Source organism: Schistocerca piceifrons, chromosome 1, assembly GCF_021461385.2.
Source record: "Schistocerca piceifrons isolate TAMUIC-IGC-003096 chromosome 1, iqSchPice1.1, whole genome shotgun sequence".
In the NCBI taxonomy this organism is placed as follows: Eukaryota; Metazoa; Arthropoda; class Insecta; order Orthoptera; family Acrididae; genus Schistocerca; species Schistocerca piceifrons.
Window position 1 is genome coordinate 284,305,832 of NC_060138.1, and position 22,313 is coordinate 284,328,144.

At 40.6% G+C, this 22,313-nt stretch overlaps 1 protein-coding gene across 2 annotated transcripts in view; it reads right to left on the reverse strand.

Moving 5' to 3' along the window:
- Positions 1 to 5,176: 5,176 nt before the first annotated feature.
- LOC124804939 (cyclin-J-like) overlaps positions 5,177 to 22,313 on the reverse strand; it is a 54,986-nt gene continuing 37,849 nt past the window's right edge. For both annotated transcript variants that reach the window (XM_047265333.1, XM_047265325.1), the window contains exons 4-6: positions 19,870 to 20,154; positions 8,926 to 9,085; positions 5,177 to 6,359 (exon numbers count right to left, since the gene is read on the reverse strand). In XM_047265333.1, coding sequence (XP_047121289.1) covers positions 6,227 to 6,359; positions 8,926 to 9,085; positions 19,870 to 20,154 — 578 coding nt within the window. In that variant the 3' untranslated portion in view covers positions 5,177 to 6,226. The remainder of the gene's footprint in view (positions 6,360 to 8,925; positions 9,086 to 19,869; positions 20,155 to 22,313) is intronic.

A 22,313-nucleotide genomic window follows, 5' to 3' on the forward strand; every position in this document is an offset into this window, starting at 1 on the left:
CAGACTACAATCATCAGAATTATTGACATTTTCTTTTCGTTTACAAAAGTTTCTTCACAGTGTTCTCTAGAATTCATTGACAGCACTTTTGAAGATCACTATGGTTCCTTTTAAACATGTGCTAACTTCAATACCGCTGTTATCCAGTGACAAGTACTTTGAACAAGCAAAGAGTGTTTTCATAGGAAACTCTCTGTCTCCTGTAGTGGCTGAACAGAAAACGATGCAGTTGGCAGCTTTAACACTTACCGTTTCATGGTACATGGGATGGCATGCTTGTGGTGTGGCCTCACTGAAAAGAAACGTTATCCACATTTCTTCACCATCTAAATTTGCTTCATTCGAATAAAGTTTGTGGTGGAGCTGGAGAAAGATGGCTTTTATCCTTCAGCAGCAAATGTTCATTGACCATTTCACAGATGAAATACTTAATTACATCTTAGTAAGTGGTGTTATTTATCAACAATTGTCCAAGTACAGCTGGATGTAATATCCTACCTTCACAAAGTTCTCTCATTTTTAAAATTGTGTTTCAGAAGATTTCTGCTCTTCAAACTGAAATTCAAAATACTGACTTTAACACTTGCTTTTGTTACACATGTATTAGAGCACAATTAAGTATAAAATTGCCCTACTGCTATACATGTTGTCGTTAGCTATGAACAGCTGCAAGCACCCACTCCTTGATGACAACTATGTAATGCTCACTACTGGATAGTAGTCTCAAACACCACTGTGGTGTGCCACCCTACAACATGCTTCTTACTGCCGCCTACATTCCAGGGAAAATGTTAAATTTAAAAACCAAATTCATTTAAAAGATTAATAAAGGTAATTTCTCTTTAAAGTTTTGAGAAATTAAGTGTCTCTACAAACATCATAATGTTAGTTTACTCCTTGGAGAGTGTCATGAAATCAATGTCTCCATCAAAAGTGCTTTTCAACTCTTCATAACACACTGATGGAAAAAATTGCAATTCCAAAAAATAATTAATAGAGAGTAATGAAATTTTGGGAATGCTTTTGTCTAGGTAGTTTGCCGAGCGCTGCTGGCAAGCGAGATGCACTCATCCCTTATGTGGTCAATTGAGGAGCTACTTGATTGAGAAGTAGCGGCTCCAGTCACGAACCTGACTGTGGCTTGAAGAGTAGTGTGTTGACCACATGCCCCTCCATATCAGAACCCAATGATGCCTGTTGACTGAGGGTAACACTGCGGTTGGTCTGTAACACAGGGCATTTTGAGGCCTGCTCAGACAGTATTTGTGAGGGTAATATATTTATGTGATTAACATTCCAAGATCACCGGTTAATATAAACAAGAGGTAAGTCATTACATATGTGAAATGGTGGTACATTAGAAACTGGTGCAACTGCCAGAATGTTGAATGCAAGCATGCAAATATGGATGCAACGTGTTTTGCATGTGCCATATGTCAGTTTGAGGGATGGAGTTCCATGCCTGTTGCACATGGTCAATCAATACATGGACTGTTAATGCTGTTAGTGGATGATGCTGGAGTTGCCTTATGATGATGTCTCATAAGTGCTCGATTGGAGACAGATCTGGTGATCATGCAGGCCAAAGCAACCTGTCGACACGCTGTTGAGAATGTTGTGTTACAACAGTGGTTTGTGGGTGAGCATCATCCTGTTGGAAAACACTTCCTGTATACTGTTCATACGTGCTACCAAAACAGATTGACGAACAAATTTGCAGTCAGAGAGTGTGGCATAACCACACAAGTGCTCCTGCTGTCCTACGAAATCGCACCTCAAACCATAACTCCTGGTGTAGGTCCAGCGTGCCTAACTTGCAGACAAGTTGGTTGCAGGTCCTCAACTGGCCTCCTCCTGACAAACAGCCATCTTTGCCACTGATGTAGAACCAGCTTTTATGGAAAAACACAACAGACGCTCACCCTGCCCTCACATGAGCTCTCGCTTGATGCCACTGAAGTCACAAATGGCGATGGTTTAGGGTCTGTGAAATTCACACTACAGGGTGCCTGACTCAGAGTTTTCCTTGAAGTAAATGATTTGTAATGTTTTGTTTTATCACTGTGCTGCCACCAACTGCTCAGGCTGCTGATGCAGTACAGTGCACCAGAGCTATACGCCGAACACAATGGTCTTCCCTCTTGGGAGTGCCACATAGCCGTCCTGAGCCCAGTCCTCATGCAACCATGCATTCTTGTGACCATCGCTGCCAGTAATCGTGTATTGTAGCTACACTCCTGCCATGTTTTTCTTCAGTATCACAGAAGGAACATACAGTTCCTCAGTCTCATTACAGAACCTTGTTCAAAACTCAGGTGTTGATAATGGTATATTTGTCACCTTAAAGGGATTCTTGACTAACATCAACTCACAATGTCCAGTCTCAAAGGCAACTAACGCTGATGTGACAGTATATAACCTTGTATGACTACATTTGTCACTCAAGGCAATAGTTATTCACCATAGTTACTTAAAGCAAACCTGATTTGCAGCCTCATTGTGGTGCTATTAGCACCACTGCTATGTGATTGGCGCAAAGTTTGATAGACATCTTTCAGAAGTAGAAACAAGCCTACCAACTTTTGTTTATGTCCACAACTCCTTGGTGTTGTGATTTTCTTTTCATCAGTGTATTATGTGAAGAGGTAGGTCAGTAATCTTCTTTGCTTGATCCATCTACTTGCTGCTCTTCGTTATGGTTTACTACCTTTGATTTTGCCTTGCAAGATGGTTAGTTCTTTCTTCTCTCAAAATGTGCCAAGAAACTGGAGGTATCTTTAACTGATATGGGAAGATAAGCTTCTTGTGATGCTAAGTTCTCCTCTGATAGTAGCATTGGTTCTTCACCTGTCCATGGTATGTGTAGCATCTTCCACTAACACCACAGCTGAAAGGCACCAATTCAGCTCTTGTTCCTAGATTTTACGATCTGGGTCTTACAGTCATACAAGAACACACCCACAGGGAACACCGATGACTCCACCTAGCACAAATTTGTTGTTTTAGATATTGCCTGGTTCTGTCATATCTTAGCAAGGTTAACTATTGTGGCTCATCAAAGGATGATTCATCATTTTACTTTACCACAGTTTCTTGTGTCATTGATCAGAGGTCCTAGACATTAACAGTCATCCACAATCTCCAGATTTGATTCACACCTTGTTGATTGATTATTATTAGTTATGTCTTTTTCCGTGTTTACCTATAGATAGAAATTTAAAGTATAAGTCTCCATTCTGAAGAAGAGACCGCTAAATTCATCCTGTTCCAGAAATGAGGGCAGTATCATCAGTAAAATATAGACTGCCAAATTTCCTGCTACATATTGAAATTCCACCATCCTAGCCATCCAGTGCACCCCTGTTGACATATTCTGCACAGATGTTACAGTTACATGACTTCATCTGACTACATTTGTCACTCAAAACACTACATATTCACCATCCACCTTTATGGTTGTAGTATGAATGTTATCGAGCCCTTTTGTTAATGACACTAAGTGTTTTGGAACCCCAAAGTTCATTGAGCACATGCTAAAATTTGTCCCACATACTACAGTGGAAAACTTTTCTTAGTCTCGGAAACAAATGAAGGCAGGGCTGTGGAATTAATGACATTTTTCAGTTGTCAGCCTCAAATTCAGGATTATCTCTTGAGTAGCTTTACATTAGGCATTGATTCATAATACAGAGGACGACTTTGGTAGCATGTGATATTACTTCTTACCAGTTTCTACATATAAAACAACAGCTTTGACTTAGTGCACTGCTCTCCTTTTGTTTACTGCTGCATAGTGGCATGACCAAAATAAAACTGGTCTCAAGCTGATTCCAAACACCTGTTTAAGTATGATTGTTCAGTGTACTGGTGAGGATTTTTGGATACACAGCGTGAGTTCACATACCAAAACAGGTTGAACATGCTTCTGAAAACTGAATATCCACTTCATTCAGAAACTAAATGCAGTTTGTGTGGAAGTCATAACTCATTCACATCAGAAAACCTGTAAGGATAAAGAAGCAGGCCCTTTCTGATAATTTTCTGACATAACTGGCATCATAGTTTGTTGGACTTTCCCACAGGCTATCGTTTGTTTGAGCAATGTTTTCTGTTGTTTGTTCTCATTTCAGAAATTTTTCTACTGATTGACTTGTTGTTTACATTAACTTGTCACAAAATAGAAATAAATAGCTTTTACGTTGCTTTTATTTCTTCCATCCACAATTTCCAATCACATTACATCAGTTTTACACATTTTTATGAAGTTGTGTGTTTTGTGGCTAATTCTTGTTTGGTTGTATCTTAATAACTAATTTGGTATGTCCTCACAAGGAATAGATTACAAACAATAAAGAACAAATTAAGAAGTACAAAAAATTGTTTTATTAAAATAAATTAGTGATCACAAGTTGGCTTCTTATGATGTATAGAAATTTCATCTATTGTTTGAAACAGTGACTTTTACAAAATTTGTAACATAAAAATTCTTCTGAAATCTCATACAAAATATAGTTAAGATAGGAATTCTCCAATAAAGGCATTAAAAATCAAGAAAATGCATGCAAAAATTTCAACAACTATGATACCATTTTCATGTATTTGCCTGAAATTCCTTTAGAACAAAAAATATTCTTATTCCCTTATTTGAGTATTATATGACAACAAAAATGAGCAGTACCTTAATTGTGCTGAAAACTGCAAATAGAAACTATCATATGATCAATAATTACATTAAAGTAAACCTCAGTCTTCAAAATTATTTATTTATCTTAAAGCTATACTCCAAATAACTTGACAGTCTTATGTAAATTGCCAGTCTTAGGTTGTACTGGATATTCCATAGGAATGTGGGGGAAGAAATCACAGTATTCAATCTTAAAATATATGTCATGTAACAATGTCATATCTGACAGAAATTTCAACAATAGAAACTGGGAAGGAGAAAGAAAGCATCAACAAGGTATCCTTAACAGTTGAGTATTGTCTAGCAGTTGATGCAATCAAAACATTTGTAAATAGACTAATCTTTACCAAACATACACCTAATATGAGACATAATGTGAAATGTGTTATGCACAAACTTGGCACAAAAGCTCATCCAACTACAGCACTGATTTGTAAGAACACCGTACATAAAAAAAAAAAAAAAAAAAAAAAAAAAAAAAAAAAAAAAAAAAAAAAAAAAAATGAAATGTCACATCACAGCGTAAAAATATCACAGTAATAACACACAACCATGTAAGGCAGAAACACACTTGTTTTTTAAATGGCTACTTCAAATACTTAAAAAAATAGTAACTGAGCATTTAGAACACCCCACAGGGATTGTTTGTATTTTCAATCCTAAAAATAAAAATTTATTTATATATGAGTACAATGGACATAAACAATCATCTCTTGATTTAGAATCAAGAACTGAATGTAAATGAGAATTTAATGTCCATGAGATCAGGCAGTTATTAATCTAATAGAAAATCAGTCCTTCACAGAAGGAACAGACAGGAGGAGGAGGAGAAAAATAAGTTACTGGCACAAACAATTCTTGGTGGTGGGAAGAAAGAAACAGTGAATTTTGAAATACCAGTCTCTTGCCGAAGTTTACATAAATTTTAACTTACACAAGTACATGAAATTGCAGGTACAGTGGAAAAGAACATTAATTCCTTGAGTAATTCATATACTAAGAAATGCCCAATATTGAAAATATTGTCAACACAATAAAAAAAAAGTACTCTCCGACATCAACAGTAACATTGTGTCTCCTTAGAATTTATAATACCAGAGATCAAAGGCATTACACCTCTCACATCAAATAAATTAGGAAAAAAATGTGCGTTGCATGTCCACACTGCTATTATAGAAGCCCAACATGTAACAGGCATGCTCTTCTAACACACTTCATTTACCTCAATCATTTTTTACTCCTAATACTGAAAATGCAGCACTGCTGCAGTAGACATTTATGTTGCTTCACTGAGGAAACACACAAAACAACAACTACAACAACAATAACAAAAATTTAATGACTCTATTCTTAACCAGACTGGTTAAAACAAGATGAAATCAATAAGACTTATAATTTCTCAAAGCTCTTCAGTTAATTAAATCAGGATTTTTTTCCCTTAATGGTTGCAGTTCTTTTGTACATCATTCATCTAACAGAAACAATAGACATTGAAGGCACATGTATTCATGGGAACTTTAGAAAGTTCTAAATATCGCTTTCTCATGATCTGCCAGATGTTTCTGGACTACTAGTTACACTAGTACAGGTGCCATAACCATGGTCTGGTGATTCAGTAAATTTCCTCTTCCTTTCTTCAGCTGCCTTGTTGGTAGGTTGATTCAAGTGGTATACACTGAGGGCAAAAATGTCAATGATCGTCAACATACCATATAACAATTGAAACTAGTGGCTAGTTATTCTGCTGCCATTCCAAAGGCTTGATCTAATTTTGAATTTTAGTTGTAGAGCACCATAAATGGAAATGGTTCTAAATCACAGGGGTATTGCATGACATTATTTTCAAATGTAAGTTATACAAACTAAATTTGATAGATTCAGTTGCACAAGTCAGGCTATACACATATCATAACCTTAATACAACAGCAGTGATGCAGCACTGTGTGTACACAGTGTGCTAAATGCTACAGTGCATGTTTACACATCACAGCTATGATGCTTCTAGAGAAAAGGTAAAGAAATGTATGTATCTGAGTGGCATCTGTTCGGTTGGACACGTTCTCAATATCAGTGTGAATGCACAAATATCATAGAAACTCCTATGGGAATCAGGATTTATGAGTAGAGTGTTAATGGATGAGGGACGCTGCATTGCAGCGTGCGGTAAGTTGAAAATTTGAGTCAGTTAGGGACCATGTTTAGATGGCCAAGTGGTTAAGCTAATAAGAAATGGTAAATCTGGGTTTGAGTCCTGGGCCAGCACAAATTTACAACTTTTGCCATTATATTACCACAATGCCATGTGCAGCTAGCTGCGACGATTTCCCAATCATCATTTCCCTTTTCTACATTTCATGTTACATAAAAGTTAGAGAGATATGGTTACATAGTTAACAAACTAAGAGCCCAGATTGTTTTCTCTTATTTATTTGAGAGATCACTTGGAAAACATTATGTATAGGCTATCTCTGTAGAGGAGTCAATGTACAAGTAGCAGAAAATGACAATTCTGAGAAAGTTGCTGCTGACTAACCAGCAAAGCAGCAGCTTTTCTGCTAGTTGAACTATTTTAAGATACGGTCTTTATTCATACATAGATCAGGCCTGGCCAAATAGTGCTCCAAGCACAGTGGCATGTAGGCTGAGGGGTGAAGGAGGGAGAGGACAATAATGGCCACATCTGGACACTGCCAGAGCTGGAAAGTAACCTCGTTAGACACCAAATTAGATTTAAATTCTGCATTAGGAGTAGTATGCCATCTATGCACTTGTACGAAAAAGAAAAAGTGGAGAAACTGCTCATTCAATACCAAACGGAAATTACCTTGCTTTTCAAATTGTTTAAGGCCAAGCACAGGACTTAATATGTCATAGCACTATTATGAGCTGGAGAAACATTATTGGAATGTCATTACAAAGCCAGCCACAAAGACGACACGATGATGCACTTGTTTTCAGATGAGCGATGAATGCCGGCTTAACTGAACATAGCCATTAGTGAATAAAACTAAGTGTAAGTAGAGTGGTGCCAAAATTTTTTATTGTCTTCCTCACAAATTATTTGAATACTCTAACTGACTTAAGGCAAGGGGAGAATCAATTGGTAACAGATGAGACTGATGCTATCAAATAAAAATTAATCCTGTGGACAAAATGTAAGTTCATGCTATGAAACATTTCCCATAATTCAAGACAGTCAATTATAGATCAGATATGGCTGAATATGTTTCAATAATTGGAACATTTCATCAGGAGTTCTCACAGAAATTGCAACACACTGGACGACTGAAGATGGATTTCAATTTATTTGTCAGATCATTTTTGCATTTTTCTGCTAATGTACCTCATTACTTTTGACTTCAGATGACAGGTATACAGTAGAGCACGTAACTCCATAATCTGTTTGTCCAATCCAGGAATTTACAACAGACTTTATAAAAGGTTACCTGAACAGCAATGCTCTCAACTACACAGACAAGCAGCTAAAGTTATTTTAATGTTTAGTTTGACAATGAGTGTGAATTTTTCTTCTTCTCTCATGAAACTGACAAGGTCCTGTCAACGTTAAAAATATAATCTGCACAACCTCTTGTGTTTGACTGTATCACGAGCCATAGTTCCAGAATTATTACAAATTCTAAAATCGAAAAGCGGGTAAGTTTATATGCTTATAGGAAATACTTTGATAGTTCTGATCACTGTGTTGGCATTAATATTGCATCTATTTAATCAAGCAATAAAAGTAAATGCTTTGGAAGAAAAGTAAAAATTTGAAAATAATTACATGATAAACATCTGCTTATAAAAGTATGCTGCAATATTCGTCTCATAGTTGCCTTTTCAGGAATAGCCTCATGAAGGCAAAATAAAACTGAAACTCATCACAATGACACTAAAAAACTGGAACTGTTGTGGTGGTTTGACTAAATATATAATAATGACTATATATATATATAACTGTATGAAAGGAAAATTCAGTTGACAAAACTAACAAATTATGAGACAGCATTGCTGTCAATTACTTACTTTAAGGAGGCGGAAATATGTTGCACTGCCAATACACACACAAAAAATAAATGTGACACACTATCCAGCTTTTGGAATTAATTGTTAATTTATCAGAGACAAGAAAAGGAAGGGCAGGTGATCAAGATCCTAGAATGAGGAAGATTCACTTCTAGTAAGGACAGGGGGAAATGGAGGGGGGGTCCTTTTCAAACTCCACCACAAAACTGACTTACCGCATTATAAGTTCCATACACGGTTTCAGATCACTGAGGCGATACTGCGTTACTTCTAGAAGTCCAGGTGTCCATTTCTCAGAGAGACGAAGTCTTATTCGTGCTAGAGCAATGCATGACCCAGCAACAAGAGATGGATTAAAAAGATGAAACCCTGGATCTGCAATACAGAAAGAAGTACAGCTACGGCTATAAAACATCAATAACACTATCCCAGTACATAAGACTCCAACAAAAGTGGATGCAGAAGGAGAGGGAAATGGGCAGAGCGATAGAGGGGTTAGAATAGGCGGAGAGAGGAGGAGAGGGAGGGTGAGAGGAGGAGCGGTTTAGGTGAGAGGAGGGGGAGAGGAGAGTGCGAGAGGAGGGTAAAAAGGGAGGGGGGGAGGGGGAGAGAGAGAGAGGGAGAGAGAGAGAGGGAGAGAGAGAGAGAGAGAGAGAGAGAGAGAGAGAGTGGGAGGGGGAAGGGGGCAGGTGTGAGAAGGAGAGGTAGGTGAAAGGGGGCGGGTGTGGGAAGGAGAGGGAGGTGAAAGGGGGCGGGTGTGGGAAGGAGAGGGAGGTGAAAGGGGGCAGGTGTGGGAAGGAGAGGGAGGGTGTGGGAGGTGGGACAGAGGGGGGAAAGGCGGGACGTAGGGTGGGAGAGGCGGGACGTAGGGGGGGGAGGCGGGACGTAGGGGGGGGAGAGGCGGGACGGTGGGGGGGGAGAGGCGGGACGGTGGGGGGGGAGAGGCGGGACGGTGGGGGGGGAGAGGCGGGACGGTGGGGGGGGGAGAGGCGGGACGGTGGGGGGGGAGAGGCGGGACGGTGGGGGGGGAGAGGCGGGACGGTGGGGGGGAGAGGCGGGACGGTGGGGGGGGAGAGGCGGGACGGTGGGGGGGAGAGGCGGGACGGTGGGGGGGGAGAGGCGGGACGGTGGGGGGGGGAGAGGCGGGACGGTGGGGGGGGGGAGAGGCGGGACGGTGGGGGGGGGGAGAGGCGGGACAGTGGGGGGGGGGAGAGGCGGGACAGTGGGGGGGGGGGGCGGGACGGTGGGGGGGGGGAGGCGGGACTGTGGGGGGGGGAGAGAGGCGGGTCTGTGGGGGGAGAGGCGGGTCTGTGGGGGGGAGGCGGGACAGTGGGGGGGAGGCGGGACGGTGGGGGGGAGAGGCGGGACGGTGGGAGGGGGGGAGAGGCGGGACGGTGGGAGGGGGGGAGAGGCGGGACGGTGGGAGGGGGGGAGAGGCGGGACGGTGGGAGGGGGAAGAGGCGGGACGGAGGGAGGGGGAAGAGGCGGGACGGTGGGGGGGGAGGTGCGGGACGGTGGGTGGGGGGGGGGGAAGAGGCGGGACAGAGGGGAAAGAGGTAGGGTGAATGGGAAAGAGGTAGGGGCAAGCAGAAGCTGCGATATGGTAGGGGGAGGGAAAGTACACGATGGTGCGAAAGGGCATATTATAGGGAGAGGGAGAGAGAGGGACAGGAAAGAGGGGAGGAGATTGGGGGAGAGGTGGAGAGTGCGGAGGAGGAGTGGAAGAGGGAAATTAAGAAGAGATCCGTGGAGGAGCGATGGAGGTGGAGGGGAATGAGAAGCTAAGGGGGGACAGAGGGGCAGAGAGGGGGGACAGAGGGGCAGAGAGGAGGGACAGAGGGGCAGAGAGGAGGGACAGAGGGGCAGAGAGGAGGGACAGAGGGGCAGAGAGGAGGGACAGAGGGGCAGAGAGGAGGGACAGAGGGGCAGAGTGGGGACAGAGGGGCAGAGAGGGGACAGAGGGGTGGGAGAGAGGTGGAGAGGTTGGGAGAGGGTTTTGGCAGAGAGAGAGAGTGGGGGGGGGGGGAGATAGTAGATTTATATTGAGTCACTTGTATATGAGGTGTTTTTAAGAATGAGGTTCATCTTGCTGAATTTCAAGCAGGTGATAATAATAAATTTATTTTAACGTTTCTGTGAAAACACAGTGAACTAGTTGACATGATTGTATTACAGACCATCTTTCCATAAACATGACACACTGAGTTACAGACAGGCACAATCAAAAGACACATTTAACACTAGTCAAAACCTTGTGCGGAAATGAAAACACACACATTCACACAAGCATGAATACAAGAAGATGAAGAGGGAGAGACTGGGTGGTGGAGGGGGGATGTGGAGAGGGAGGTGAAGAGAGGTCAGAGAAGGAGGTAGAAACAGGACAGAGAAGGAGGTAGAAACAGGACAGAGAGGGAGGCAGCACTGAGCAGAATTCAAAAATTCAAGTGTCACACTGAATGAAAGTAGCAATGTGGAGTGGAGCGAGAAAGGGTGAGGGACAGGGAGTGGTGAGAGAGAAGAGTGAGGTCTGTCAGAGCATGCAGGGACTACATGGCAGCATGACCAGACTGCCAAGCAGAACATTGGGAGGCCGTTGGGCAGAGCGGTGGTGGGGAATGGGGGGAGTAGAAAAGGGGAGGAGTGGGGAAGGGAAAATGGCAGAGTGGCACACAACGAGAATGAGGGGACATAAATAGGGATGAGGTTATTGGAGAGAGTGAGCAGAAACTATTGCGCGGACAATGTGAAAACACACATTTAATGGTGATGAAGGCCAGGATGGTTCTGGGGGAAAAGGATGTGTTGCAAGAATAACTCCAATCTGTACACTTCAAAGAAGTGGGTGGTGGAGGAGAGGATCCAGATGACCAAGGTTGTGAAGCAGCCACTGAAATCAAGCATGTTATTTTTAGCAGCATGTTGGGCAACAGGCTAGTCTACTTCGCTCTTGACTACAATTTGGTGATGGACAGCTGGTTGTTAATCATACCTATAGAAAAATCTCTGCAATGACTGCAGCAGAGCTGATGTATGACATGGCTGCTTTCACAGATCACCTGGCCTCTGACGAGGGACAATAAGCCTGTGACATGGTTGAAGAGCTGGGTGGGTAGATTGGGCAGGTCTTGCTCCTGAATCTTCCACAAGGATATGATCTCTGTGGCATGAGGTTGGGATTGAGAGTGCCATAGGGATGGGCTAGGGTGTTGCTGGGGTTGGGTAGCAACATATCATTTCAGGAGGGGTGGAAAAGCTCTTGAGGAGGATGTCCCTCATTTCTGACCATGCCAGATAAAGCCATAACGAAGGATGTGGTTCACTTGTTCTGGTCTGGGGTAATATTGTCTGGTGAAAGGGTACTCCTTTGTGGCTGGTTCTTCAGGGTGGCAGAAGGGATCGGGGATGTGTGGAGAACTGGCATGACAAATCTGTTTGTGGACTAGGGCTGGGGGATGGGGTCTAACTGTGAAGGCTTTGGTGAGACCTTCAGCAAACTGGGAACTGGAGTTCTTTTCACTGCAGATAAGTTATTCTCAGTTGGCAAAATGCAGGTACTGTTGGCTATAGGTGAGTTTAATGTGGACAGAGGTGTGGATGGAGCCATCAGACAGGAGGAGGTCAATGCCCAGAACAGTAGCAATCTGGGTTGTGGAGGGCCAGGTGAAGGGGACTGATGAGGTGTTGAATTTGTAAAGGAATGAAGATAGAATGTCTTGGCACCGAGTCTATATCATGACGATACCATCAATGCACCTAACACAGACCAGATATTTGGGCTTTTGGGAAGCTAGGAGGGTTTCCTCTAGATGGCCCATAAACAGGCTGGCTTAGGAGGGTGCCATGCAAGTGCCCATGGCTGTGCCACATGGACTTTCCATTGTTAGATACTCTTCTTGTATGTACAAAAACACATATTACTTACCAAAGTGGAGAAAAATTAAAATTCAAAATAAATGCCATAAAAATTTCAGAATTTAAGTGAAATTGTTACAAATTATTTTTAAAATTGTACGACTGACATATTTGTGTCATTTGTGTAAAAATGTAGTTTGTTAAGATATGTAAACACCGTGTTCACTGATGTACAACTATTTTATAATCTCGTCACACTGGAAGACACAAGAAAAATCTGTAAAATATTGGTATGCCAGAAACACTAAGTACCAGTAACATCTGTAGTACAGTTCATTAATGGAGAGTGTAAAAAGCTCAAATGAAGAGGAAAATACAAATGCCTATGCCCATAGTTGCAAATATACAACATCAGTTCTAAAAGTGCTTCATTTTATTAATCAACCAAATGGGATTGCAATAAAAGTGATAAATTTAAAACATATCTGGAAATATTGACAGTGTTGTTTGGTAGGAACAATGTTGCTTAGCTATGAATGATAATGGAACAAATCTCCAAAACATGTCATTGATTAATTACACAAGTGTTCCTTCAATCCCATACAGAATGACAACCTTCAGAGATGTGGGACAAGTCAAACAAGATATCTATTAACAAAAGACTGTGTACGCGATGATGATTTAGGTTTGCACTAGTCAATTTTGGTTGACCGGTCTGCTTTGTCCGTGTAAGTGGAAGTTCTCTGAGGAGTAAAGGGGTTTATGTGAGGAATCACAGGGCTTCGAGAGCATGATGACTGGTGGTTGTGAGGGGAGAGAATGGATGTATAGAGAGACTTAAGCTTTTAAGGATAGCGGAACACTGAGTGAGTGTATCATTGCTTTCTTAATACAAGCTAGGCTGGCAAGAGCTATTAGCATCGTGCACAGAGGAAGTAAGAGGAATGCTGACTCAAAGCAGTACATTAACATGTCTCATGTGACCAGATACATGAAGTATCAATGAAGTCACTGGGCTAATTGAAAGTTTGTGAAAGATACTGCCATTTGCCAATATTATAGGCTCACCAGCTTAGTTGAACATTGCTCATCCTTGTGGTTAAAGCCTTGTCTTCTGTGGATTGTGCAGCCTCTGATTTCGAGACTAAATGGTGTGCTGTGCTGAAAAGTTTCATGAACTGGGAGTTGTCACTAAGTATGCAATTAGTTCACATTCATTTATGTCTGGTTGTTTATTAATCATACTGGTAAAGGCTGCTTACAGGATGTAGTGATTCGAGAATTTCTGTGTAAATTCTAGAACCGATCAGCCTTCTACCATCTTGAACACACGATATTCTGGATATGAGTGTGGGATGGTAGAATCCTACCTACTGCGTGTCACATGTTTGTGTGTACAGATTTAAAATCAGTAGCAGGAAGAAAGTAGATGTGGCGGACGAACAGTACCGACAAGTACCTGTGGGGCAATCCATAGACGTTTTAGTGAGTGTGTAAGGAAGAACCATGGAGTTTATACGCAGCTCTGTGCTTATTGGGTCATTGAATATTGTTATTAAAACAAATACAGTTGAAAAACAACTCCTGAAAACTCTTGACATAACCTTGCTATAGGCAAGACTTATTTTCTGATTTATGTTAAGAAAAGTTCTGGTATCAAAGCCAACTTTCTTTTAACTGTAATTTAATTTGTTTCTGACGTTCGACTGTGTGAGGGACTTACCGGAAGTTGTATATTTATGTTGAAAGTGAGAGTTTTATGGTGTATGGAAGTCAAATACATCGTTAATTGACGAAAAGCAAAGTTTGTATGTCTACTTATTTCATAAGTAGAAAAAGTCTAAAAATTCCTATACCTAGCATTATTCAACGGAGAAGAAGTCAAGAGGGTTTCCAGCAGCCGGCTATCCAGTAAATAAGAGTGGCTACAAATTCCCAGTATGTCACCTCGTAAATAAGTGGAAGGTGCTTTGGGGGAATAAACCGAAATAACACAGATTCACACTCACACTTTAAGTCGGAAGTGTTCGAAGGGACTGTGTTGTCAAGTGCCTGCAGTTGAAGTTATTTGCTTTCTAAAATTATTGTTATTTCTGAAATCTGATGCCAAACAGTTTTAGGTGTAAGAGCTGACATTGTCTTGCATTTATGTGGGCTGTGGCAGATGGAGGGAGCATATCACTGGTTAAGGTGTGTGGTTGAGCAGTAGCTGTGACATTACTAGACATTACAAAAAGGGAAGCAATGTTCCATTTCTAATTTTATCAAAACCAATGTAAATGAACATTGAGATCATATGGGTCCACTGAGTCTTCCGTAAGTCCTAAACAAAATTAGTATATTCACTTGTATATTCTGCTAAGCTTAGTGGTAATGGATTTGGTTATGCTTATTCTGCCTCGTGCGTAAGTGTGAAAAGCTGGCAGATTACTGGTTTAAGTAACGTGAAGCAAACCAACATTTCTAAGGGAAAATAATAACTGAAAGACTTGCCTAAAAGGTTCAGTTTTGAAGATGTTAAATTGTAAATTTTACTATCAGTATTGATATGATTGTAACATGATTTTTTAAATGAAGGTTTCCTCAAGGAAATAATTTCTTTGGAAATTTTTACACTGTACTGGATAATTGTATTGGAAGTAGTTGTTGGATTACAGTGACCAAATATGGCATGACTCTGTAATTTTAAAATAAATGTTTGAAGTGTTAAAGACTGTGTCTACTGGATCAATCGCGCCACCCTTTTCTATTGTGGCTCAACTACCTGTAACAATGGATACTTAATCTTCATGTTTATGCCCAGCTAAATTTACCCATGTAAATAAGAAGAAAGCTGCTCTACTTACAAAAAGCTGAAACTTTCTGAGTTACATTAAATAATTTCTTTTTATCTCCTACTGGAAGCTTATTATTTAATTACATAAAATATGAAAAAAGCAACCAGTCTCACTGCTAGTGTGGATGTTTGGGTGTGCATACTCCTACTTGGAAAACAGCAAGAGCTCAAAACCTAGTGTTAACTGTTTTATATTACATTTGTGTGTGTCACGCATCACTCCTTTAAAGTTAAGTGGTTGCCTTTCCCTTATTTACTTATTTTTCCATTCAGGAATTTCCATTATTGTTTAATATTTAGTTGATTATATTAGTATTATTCAAATAAAACTTTTATATGCGTCTGTAAATTCACAAGCCTGTTTACAATACACTCATACTTGTCATACAACTCAACTTATATTTTACCTAACAGAAATTGTCAATTAAGGAATTAAATTGAAATTTAGTGACTGGTTACATTGTGTTTGTTTATTTGTAGTTTACACATACTGTCACAGAAGTTGTGTATAAAACATTTTTAAGGATAAAATATCTGACTGTATCCATGTCATTGGACACTACTGCAGGAGGCAGTGCATTTGCAAAGTAGAGCAGGCACTGGAATTTTTACAGGCTACCATGTTACGTGTGTACCATGAGTACTTCAATCCCAATAGAATGAGAAAGTAAATAAAACCAGACTGATCTAAAGTTTACTACTGCTGTTATTGACAAGAAGGAAAAAGACAGTGCCACTGACCAGCTCAGACTGCAACAGCCAGCCATTTCAAAGAAAAAGGCGGGATGATTAGAGTTTAATGTCCCAACTGTGACAAGGTTACTAGATGATGAACAGCAGCTCAGATCTGACAAGGATGGGGAGGGAAATCAACTATGTTCTTTTCAAAGGAACCATCCATGCATTTGCCATAAGTGACATAAACAAGCCACAGAAGACCTGAACCTGGAAGACAGGATGAGGATTTGAACCTTTCTCTTCCCAAATGTGAGTTTAATGCCATAAGCATTGCACTACCTTCTTTGGTGCCAGTTAAATGCTAGGAAACGAAAGAAAAGAATTGAAAAAATAAAAAAATAAAAATAAAAAGGGGACCGGAAAAATGCCATTGAAAGTGTACACGAAGTTCCTAGGCTTTTTGGGTTGGGAAAACGTTGACCCATAAAGACAACAGGGTAAGAGTTCTTCAGAAAGTACAACATGAGGAAATGGACTCCACTTGGCAGCAGATTGGAATAACAGAAAGGCAGGTAAAAGGAGATTTGCTGCTTTAAGGAACAGAACAACTATTAGTAATCAAATCATTTCATATTGAAAAGGAGAAAAACTTTGTTAAGATATTCTGCTGAAGTGCTGCACCAACAGGAAAAAATAGAAATAAAATAAAAATTGACAAAAATGAAAGTTGGTGAGGAAGTTGTTACATTTGAAAGATGATGATGTGTCTGAATTTTGTGCCAGTCACATAAGAGTGGCAATAATAGCGCCACTTTGAGGATGCAAATCAAGTTTGTTTCAAATACATGCTACCACAGTTGTAAGCATTAGCTACCTCTGAGATTGTACATGGTGAGTTTATTTTAGTAAAGAGTGCCCTTAAGGCAACAAAGATGCCATTATCAACACATCACTGAGTTTGATCAAAGCTACAAGAAACTGGGAATTCCTTCTGCACAATTGCAGAAAAATTGGCAGGAATGTAGCCACTGTACATGACTGCTGGCAGCAGTGCTCACAAGAATGTACGGCCACAAGAAGACCGGGCTCTTGATAGCCACATGGCACTACTGAGAGGGAAGACCATCGTGTTTGGCATATGGCTCTGACACATCGTACTGCATCTTGAGCAGCAATTTGAACAGTAGTTGGCACCACAGTGATACAACAAAACCTTAAAAACTGCTTACTTCATGACAGCTCTGAGCCAGATGCCCTGCTGCGTATATTCCACTGAACACAAACCACCACCATTTAAAACTTCAGTGGTGTCAAGAACGAGCTTTTTGGAAGGCAGGGTGGGGGTCTGTTGTGTTTTCTGATGAAAGCTCATTCTGCCTCATTGTCAGTGATGGCCATGTGTTGGTTAGAAAGAGGCCAATGGAGGGCCTGCAACTAACGTGTCTGCATCCTCAACACACTGGACATAAACCTGGAGTTATAGTCTAGGTGCAATTTTGTGCAGGAGTATTCTTGAGGTTATCCCATGTACTCTGACTGCAAATTTGTATGTCAATCTGGTCATTTGACTGGTGTGCTACCATTCAGGAACATACTGCTGTTGTAACCAAACATGCTCTACAGAATGTGACATGTTGCCTCGGCCTGCTCTATCTCGAGCCCTATCTTCAGTCAAGCACACATGGGACATCACTGGATGACAACCCCAGCGTCATCCGCAAACAGCATTAACCATCACTGTATTGATCGACCAAGTGCAACAGGCATGGAACTCCTCCATCTCACAAACTGACATCTGGCGACTGCACAACACAATGGATGCACATTTGCATGCTTGCATTCAAAAAACTCTGGCAGTTACACCAGTTATTAACATATGAACATTTCACATTTGCAACGGCTTATCTCGCACTTGCAGGAAGGAAGGAAGATTGCGTTTAACATCCCATCAACATCGAGTTCATTAGGGATGATCCCAAGCTTGGACTGTGTCAAGGATAGGGAAAGAAATCAGCCATGACCTTTCAAAGGAACCATCCCGGCATTTGCCTAGAGCGATTTAGGGAAATCGTGGCAAACCTAAATCTGGATGGTTGGATGCTGGTTTGAACAATCACTCTCCTGGATGAGAGTCCAGTGCACTAACCACTGCACCATATCACTTGGTTCATGCTTACATTAACCTGTGATCTTGCATCGTTTATCACTTGCGTATGTTAGCTAGACAAATGTATTCCCACAATTTCATTACACTATATTGATTATTTGTTGGTGTCATGATCTTTTTTCCTGCCAGGGCACATTTAGAGTATATAGTAGCACATAGATTTACAACAACTAGTGTCCAGCCAGATTACCACATAGGCATTCTTATAACTGGTAGTCTTCTGTTGTCCAGGTAAATCTCTGCACTGTGTGGAAGTGGGGGTATTGATCCGCAACACCACACACACTCCAGCAGATGAGCAAATAATAACTTAATTCATGAAACGGTTCGCAAATACTCGCATACATCTGAGCTTGTGCCAATTGTCAACTGAAGATTGCCACAATGTGGGGTATCTGTAACCATTAGGTGTTACAGTCTTTGCCGAGTTTCTGGATTCTCAACCTTAAGTCGTCTAACAGTGCCATTATGTGACTAATTTGTTGCATCCTATGTTATGCCAGTGTTGACAAAATGGATGGAACCTATGAGCAGTCAGTTGATTGCAACAGGGCCTTGAAGCCACATGATGCACTTATGCCCCTACATGCAACAAACAAGGCAAATACAGTTGATGCAACAAACAACGTGGCTCCAGTTGGCTGGTCTTATTGCTTCAGGTAGGTGGCAGCTGACACACACAGTCCATAGTTATGGTGGCAGAACTTGCATCTAGTGTCACTGTGATATCTACTACTCATCGTGGTACTTCTTTGTTAGGAACACTATATTCCTGTGCAGCCGCTCTTAGTGCTGGAGGAATCTATCCTGCTGATACAGCAGTAATTGCTGTTCTTGTAGCTTTTCATTCTGCAGCTGGCACTGATGTGGTAACTGTTACAGCAGTGGCCTCATGTGCTCCAAATTCATATCAGGTGATAGTGAGCCTTCGATGTTCAGGTCTCATGGACTACTGACACTCCTGGCATCACACCATCTGCCAACAATTGCGCTGCGTTCACACAAAGCTTTCATTCTTGTGTAGGGATCACCATTCGTGGGATACAAATATGCTTAGGCTATATATACTAGCACACAGATTTAAACGTTTAACTCTGGATTTAGTACTGCTTGCAGCTATTGTCTGGATAGGTCACACTCCATAGGTGCAAACTGGCATTCTTACCACAGGTAGTTTTCCAGGTGTTCTTACCGCAGGTAGTTTTCAATAGTGCTGAGTAAATCCATGCCCAGATGTTTCCATCCACAAATTACAAAGATAAGAAGGAGACTGTGGGGAACCACAACTATGACAATCTATGACACAAGTGCAGAATTTCTGGAAATTCTCCAAACATGGAATCATATTTTCCTTACTTCTTAATGCCTAAAATCCCATTCATACATAATTTTACACACAAATTTTACAGTTATGGGAACATTAGGTATTCCTACTGAATATAATACCTCCCTTTGTTAGTTGCTCTCTTTTTTATTTTATTTTTTAGGTGTACTTACTAAGCACACATAATTTCTGTCACAAGAAATCCAGGTACTTCTCTAACAACAGAGCATATCCAGCTACTTAAAATACTTGCTATTATCATTCACACAATTTGTAAATTATTTGCCATCATACTGTACCTTGAAGAGAATAATCCAAAAATTCTTTCATATAGTGATGGGCAGCATGTTGCAGATCTTTGTAAGTTTCGAAATGATTGTCAGAACTAAAATCTGCTGGTGAAATGATATGTACCACATAAAATTCAGCGAAATGTGCAGCCGTTGGGTGCACAAGACTCCATTTAAGAAACTGAAGAGTCATGAATTCCATTGCAAGAAATTCAGCCACTGGATATGGACTTTCAATCAATGCATTCATATCAGAGACTTTTGGTACATTTATATCCCGCTCCTCAAATTTTGCTGCAATTAAAACAGTGTATTAGTATGAGATATGTCATCTGCTATTTACTGCATGCAATATAAATAATATCTGTAATTACTTAGGGTTTTTTAATCTGTCTATGCTGCATAACTACAATCATGACCATAAGATAAAAAATATCTTCAAAGGCCCATTAGAAAACACTGCATCAAGATGACACTAAATTGTGCTGAGACATTATGGAAACATAACAAATGGCATGTCGGAAGGAGACCACTTAAGTGAGCCAGTAACAGTCTATGTACTTGGCACTCAGTATTCGAGACAGAGGGTAGCATATTACAGCAAACACTTAAAATGATCATTATAAGACTAGAGTCTGATTACAGTTGGTGCATAATGGGAAAGTAGTTGAATATCAAATTATGCAAAATTTCAGAACAGGAGAAAACAGTCAATGATAGTACAGGCATGACTGACTGCACATCACAATCCAGTGGCAGGGTCACTGTCTTAAAGTCAACTGCCCTGAGGTATCCAAGTGCTAAAACTGCTTTGGTTTGAGACCTTACAGCAGCATCTTGGATGCCCATCTCCCATCAGACTTCATGTCAGTAGCTTCATGACATTCCTCTGTATACTCATCAACCTGCCAAAGGCACAAAGGCACCATGTGGCACAGCAAATTTGGTGTCTTGCTCACTGTGAGTGGGCCAAGAAAATGTTGGATACAGCTATGGGCAAGGAGAAGTAGTTTAGCTTGGAGAGCAATTCTCACATATCATTTGGCACGGCATGCCTATGTTGAAAGTGACCATGTGGTGGCACCAGTATTCTTGTATGTGTGACACCATCATGGCTTCCTGGATGATGACTGTGCTAAACCATTCATAGCTGGCCTAGTGGACCAGTATCTGCAAGAGAGATATATCATGCAGCTACAGTAATTAAATTATTCTTTAAAACAAAATCTAATTGAAGATGCACCAGAAAGGATAAGCTGAAGGAATGGAGCTCTACCTCTAGTGCAGACCAGTGCTGACCTCCAAATGGTACTTGTCCTGCAATGGGAGACATTACCAGAAGCCACAAGATCCACAGGATAAGCTGCAGTAGTGCATACTTGATACTTATTCTAGGGCACCAAATCTGTATGCTGTTGGCAAGTACACCAGACATTGAATGTGCAAACCCATTCCTAGTTTTCTAGTATACCATGTATCAGCATCACTGTACCACAAATTTGCCAAACGCACCTCCTAGTGACTCATTGCCATCCTGGCTTATGGACACATTTATGTAATATCACAAGTAGATCAATGATTTAGCAAGATCCATAATGTATTTTATGCTACATTACAACCGTTACAAACTTAATTCCCAAATAAAATATGCAGCAAAGGGCTCCTGCTATTATTATTATTATTATTATTAGCTCCATGAAATGTTCTGATAGTTTCACACCCTCATCTTCAACTACACAGGAGTCATGTTGAATTTTTCTTTCACTTCTGCAAAGTGTTACATGTTTGCCAATACATACATTACACAATTAATTACTATTCCTACCAAATTACGACTTACGTAAGAAAGTTAATATACTGTCTTCTTTACTTTCCTCACAGAACATAACCTCCAGACACCTATACAAAAACATTTCATTACCACAACCTTTATTCTCTTGTTAATAGAGGCAAAGCACTTACTTGTGGGACATATTTAAAAAGCTAATGCTTTAGCATCTATGGTGACAAAGTTTGTTGTTACCACTAGTAAAAGCTGTACAGCTTTTACAAAGAGAGTTGAACTGACTATTACAGTACCCTTCACATCAGGAGAATGAGTGCTGTACAAAATTGTTTATGAGATGCCGCTGTTTTCCAACAGTGGTTAACACAGACAGCTCATAATGCGAAAGGTAAAGCAGCTTTTACTTACATGTGCAATGATCTTCATGGAAATAAAGCTTGAATTTAAAAAAACAGCCTCACACCTTATTTGTGAAATTAGTTAATAATACTTCGTAAAGTTGATTTGACAGTAACAAATGAATTTAGTCATAAAATTCAGCACCACAACAGAAAGTCAAAAGATGATTAGAGCTGTCAGACATTTCTCATGGGCATGTAAAATCTCAACTATGGCACCAGCACGAAGGATACATTTTCATAGTTTCTCTGTTTCTTGAGTTGTTTCA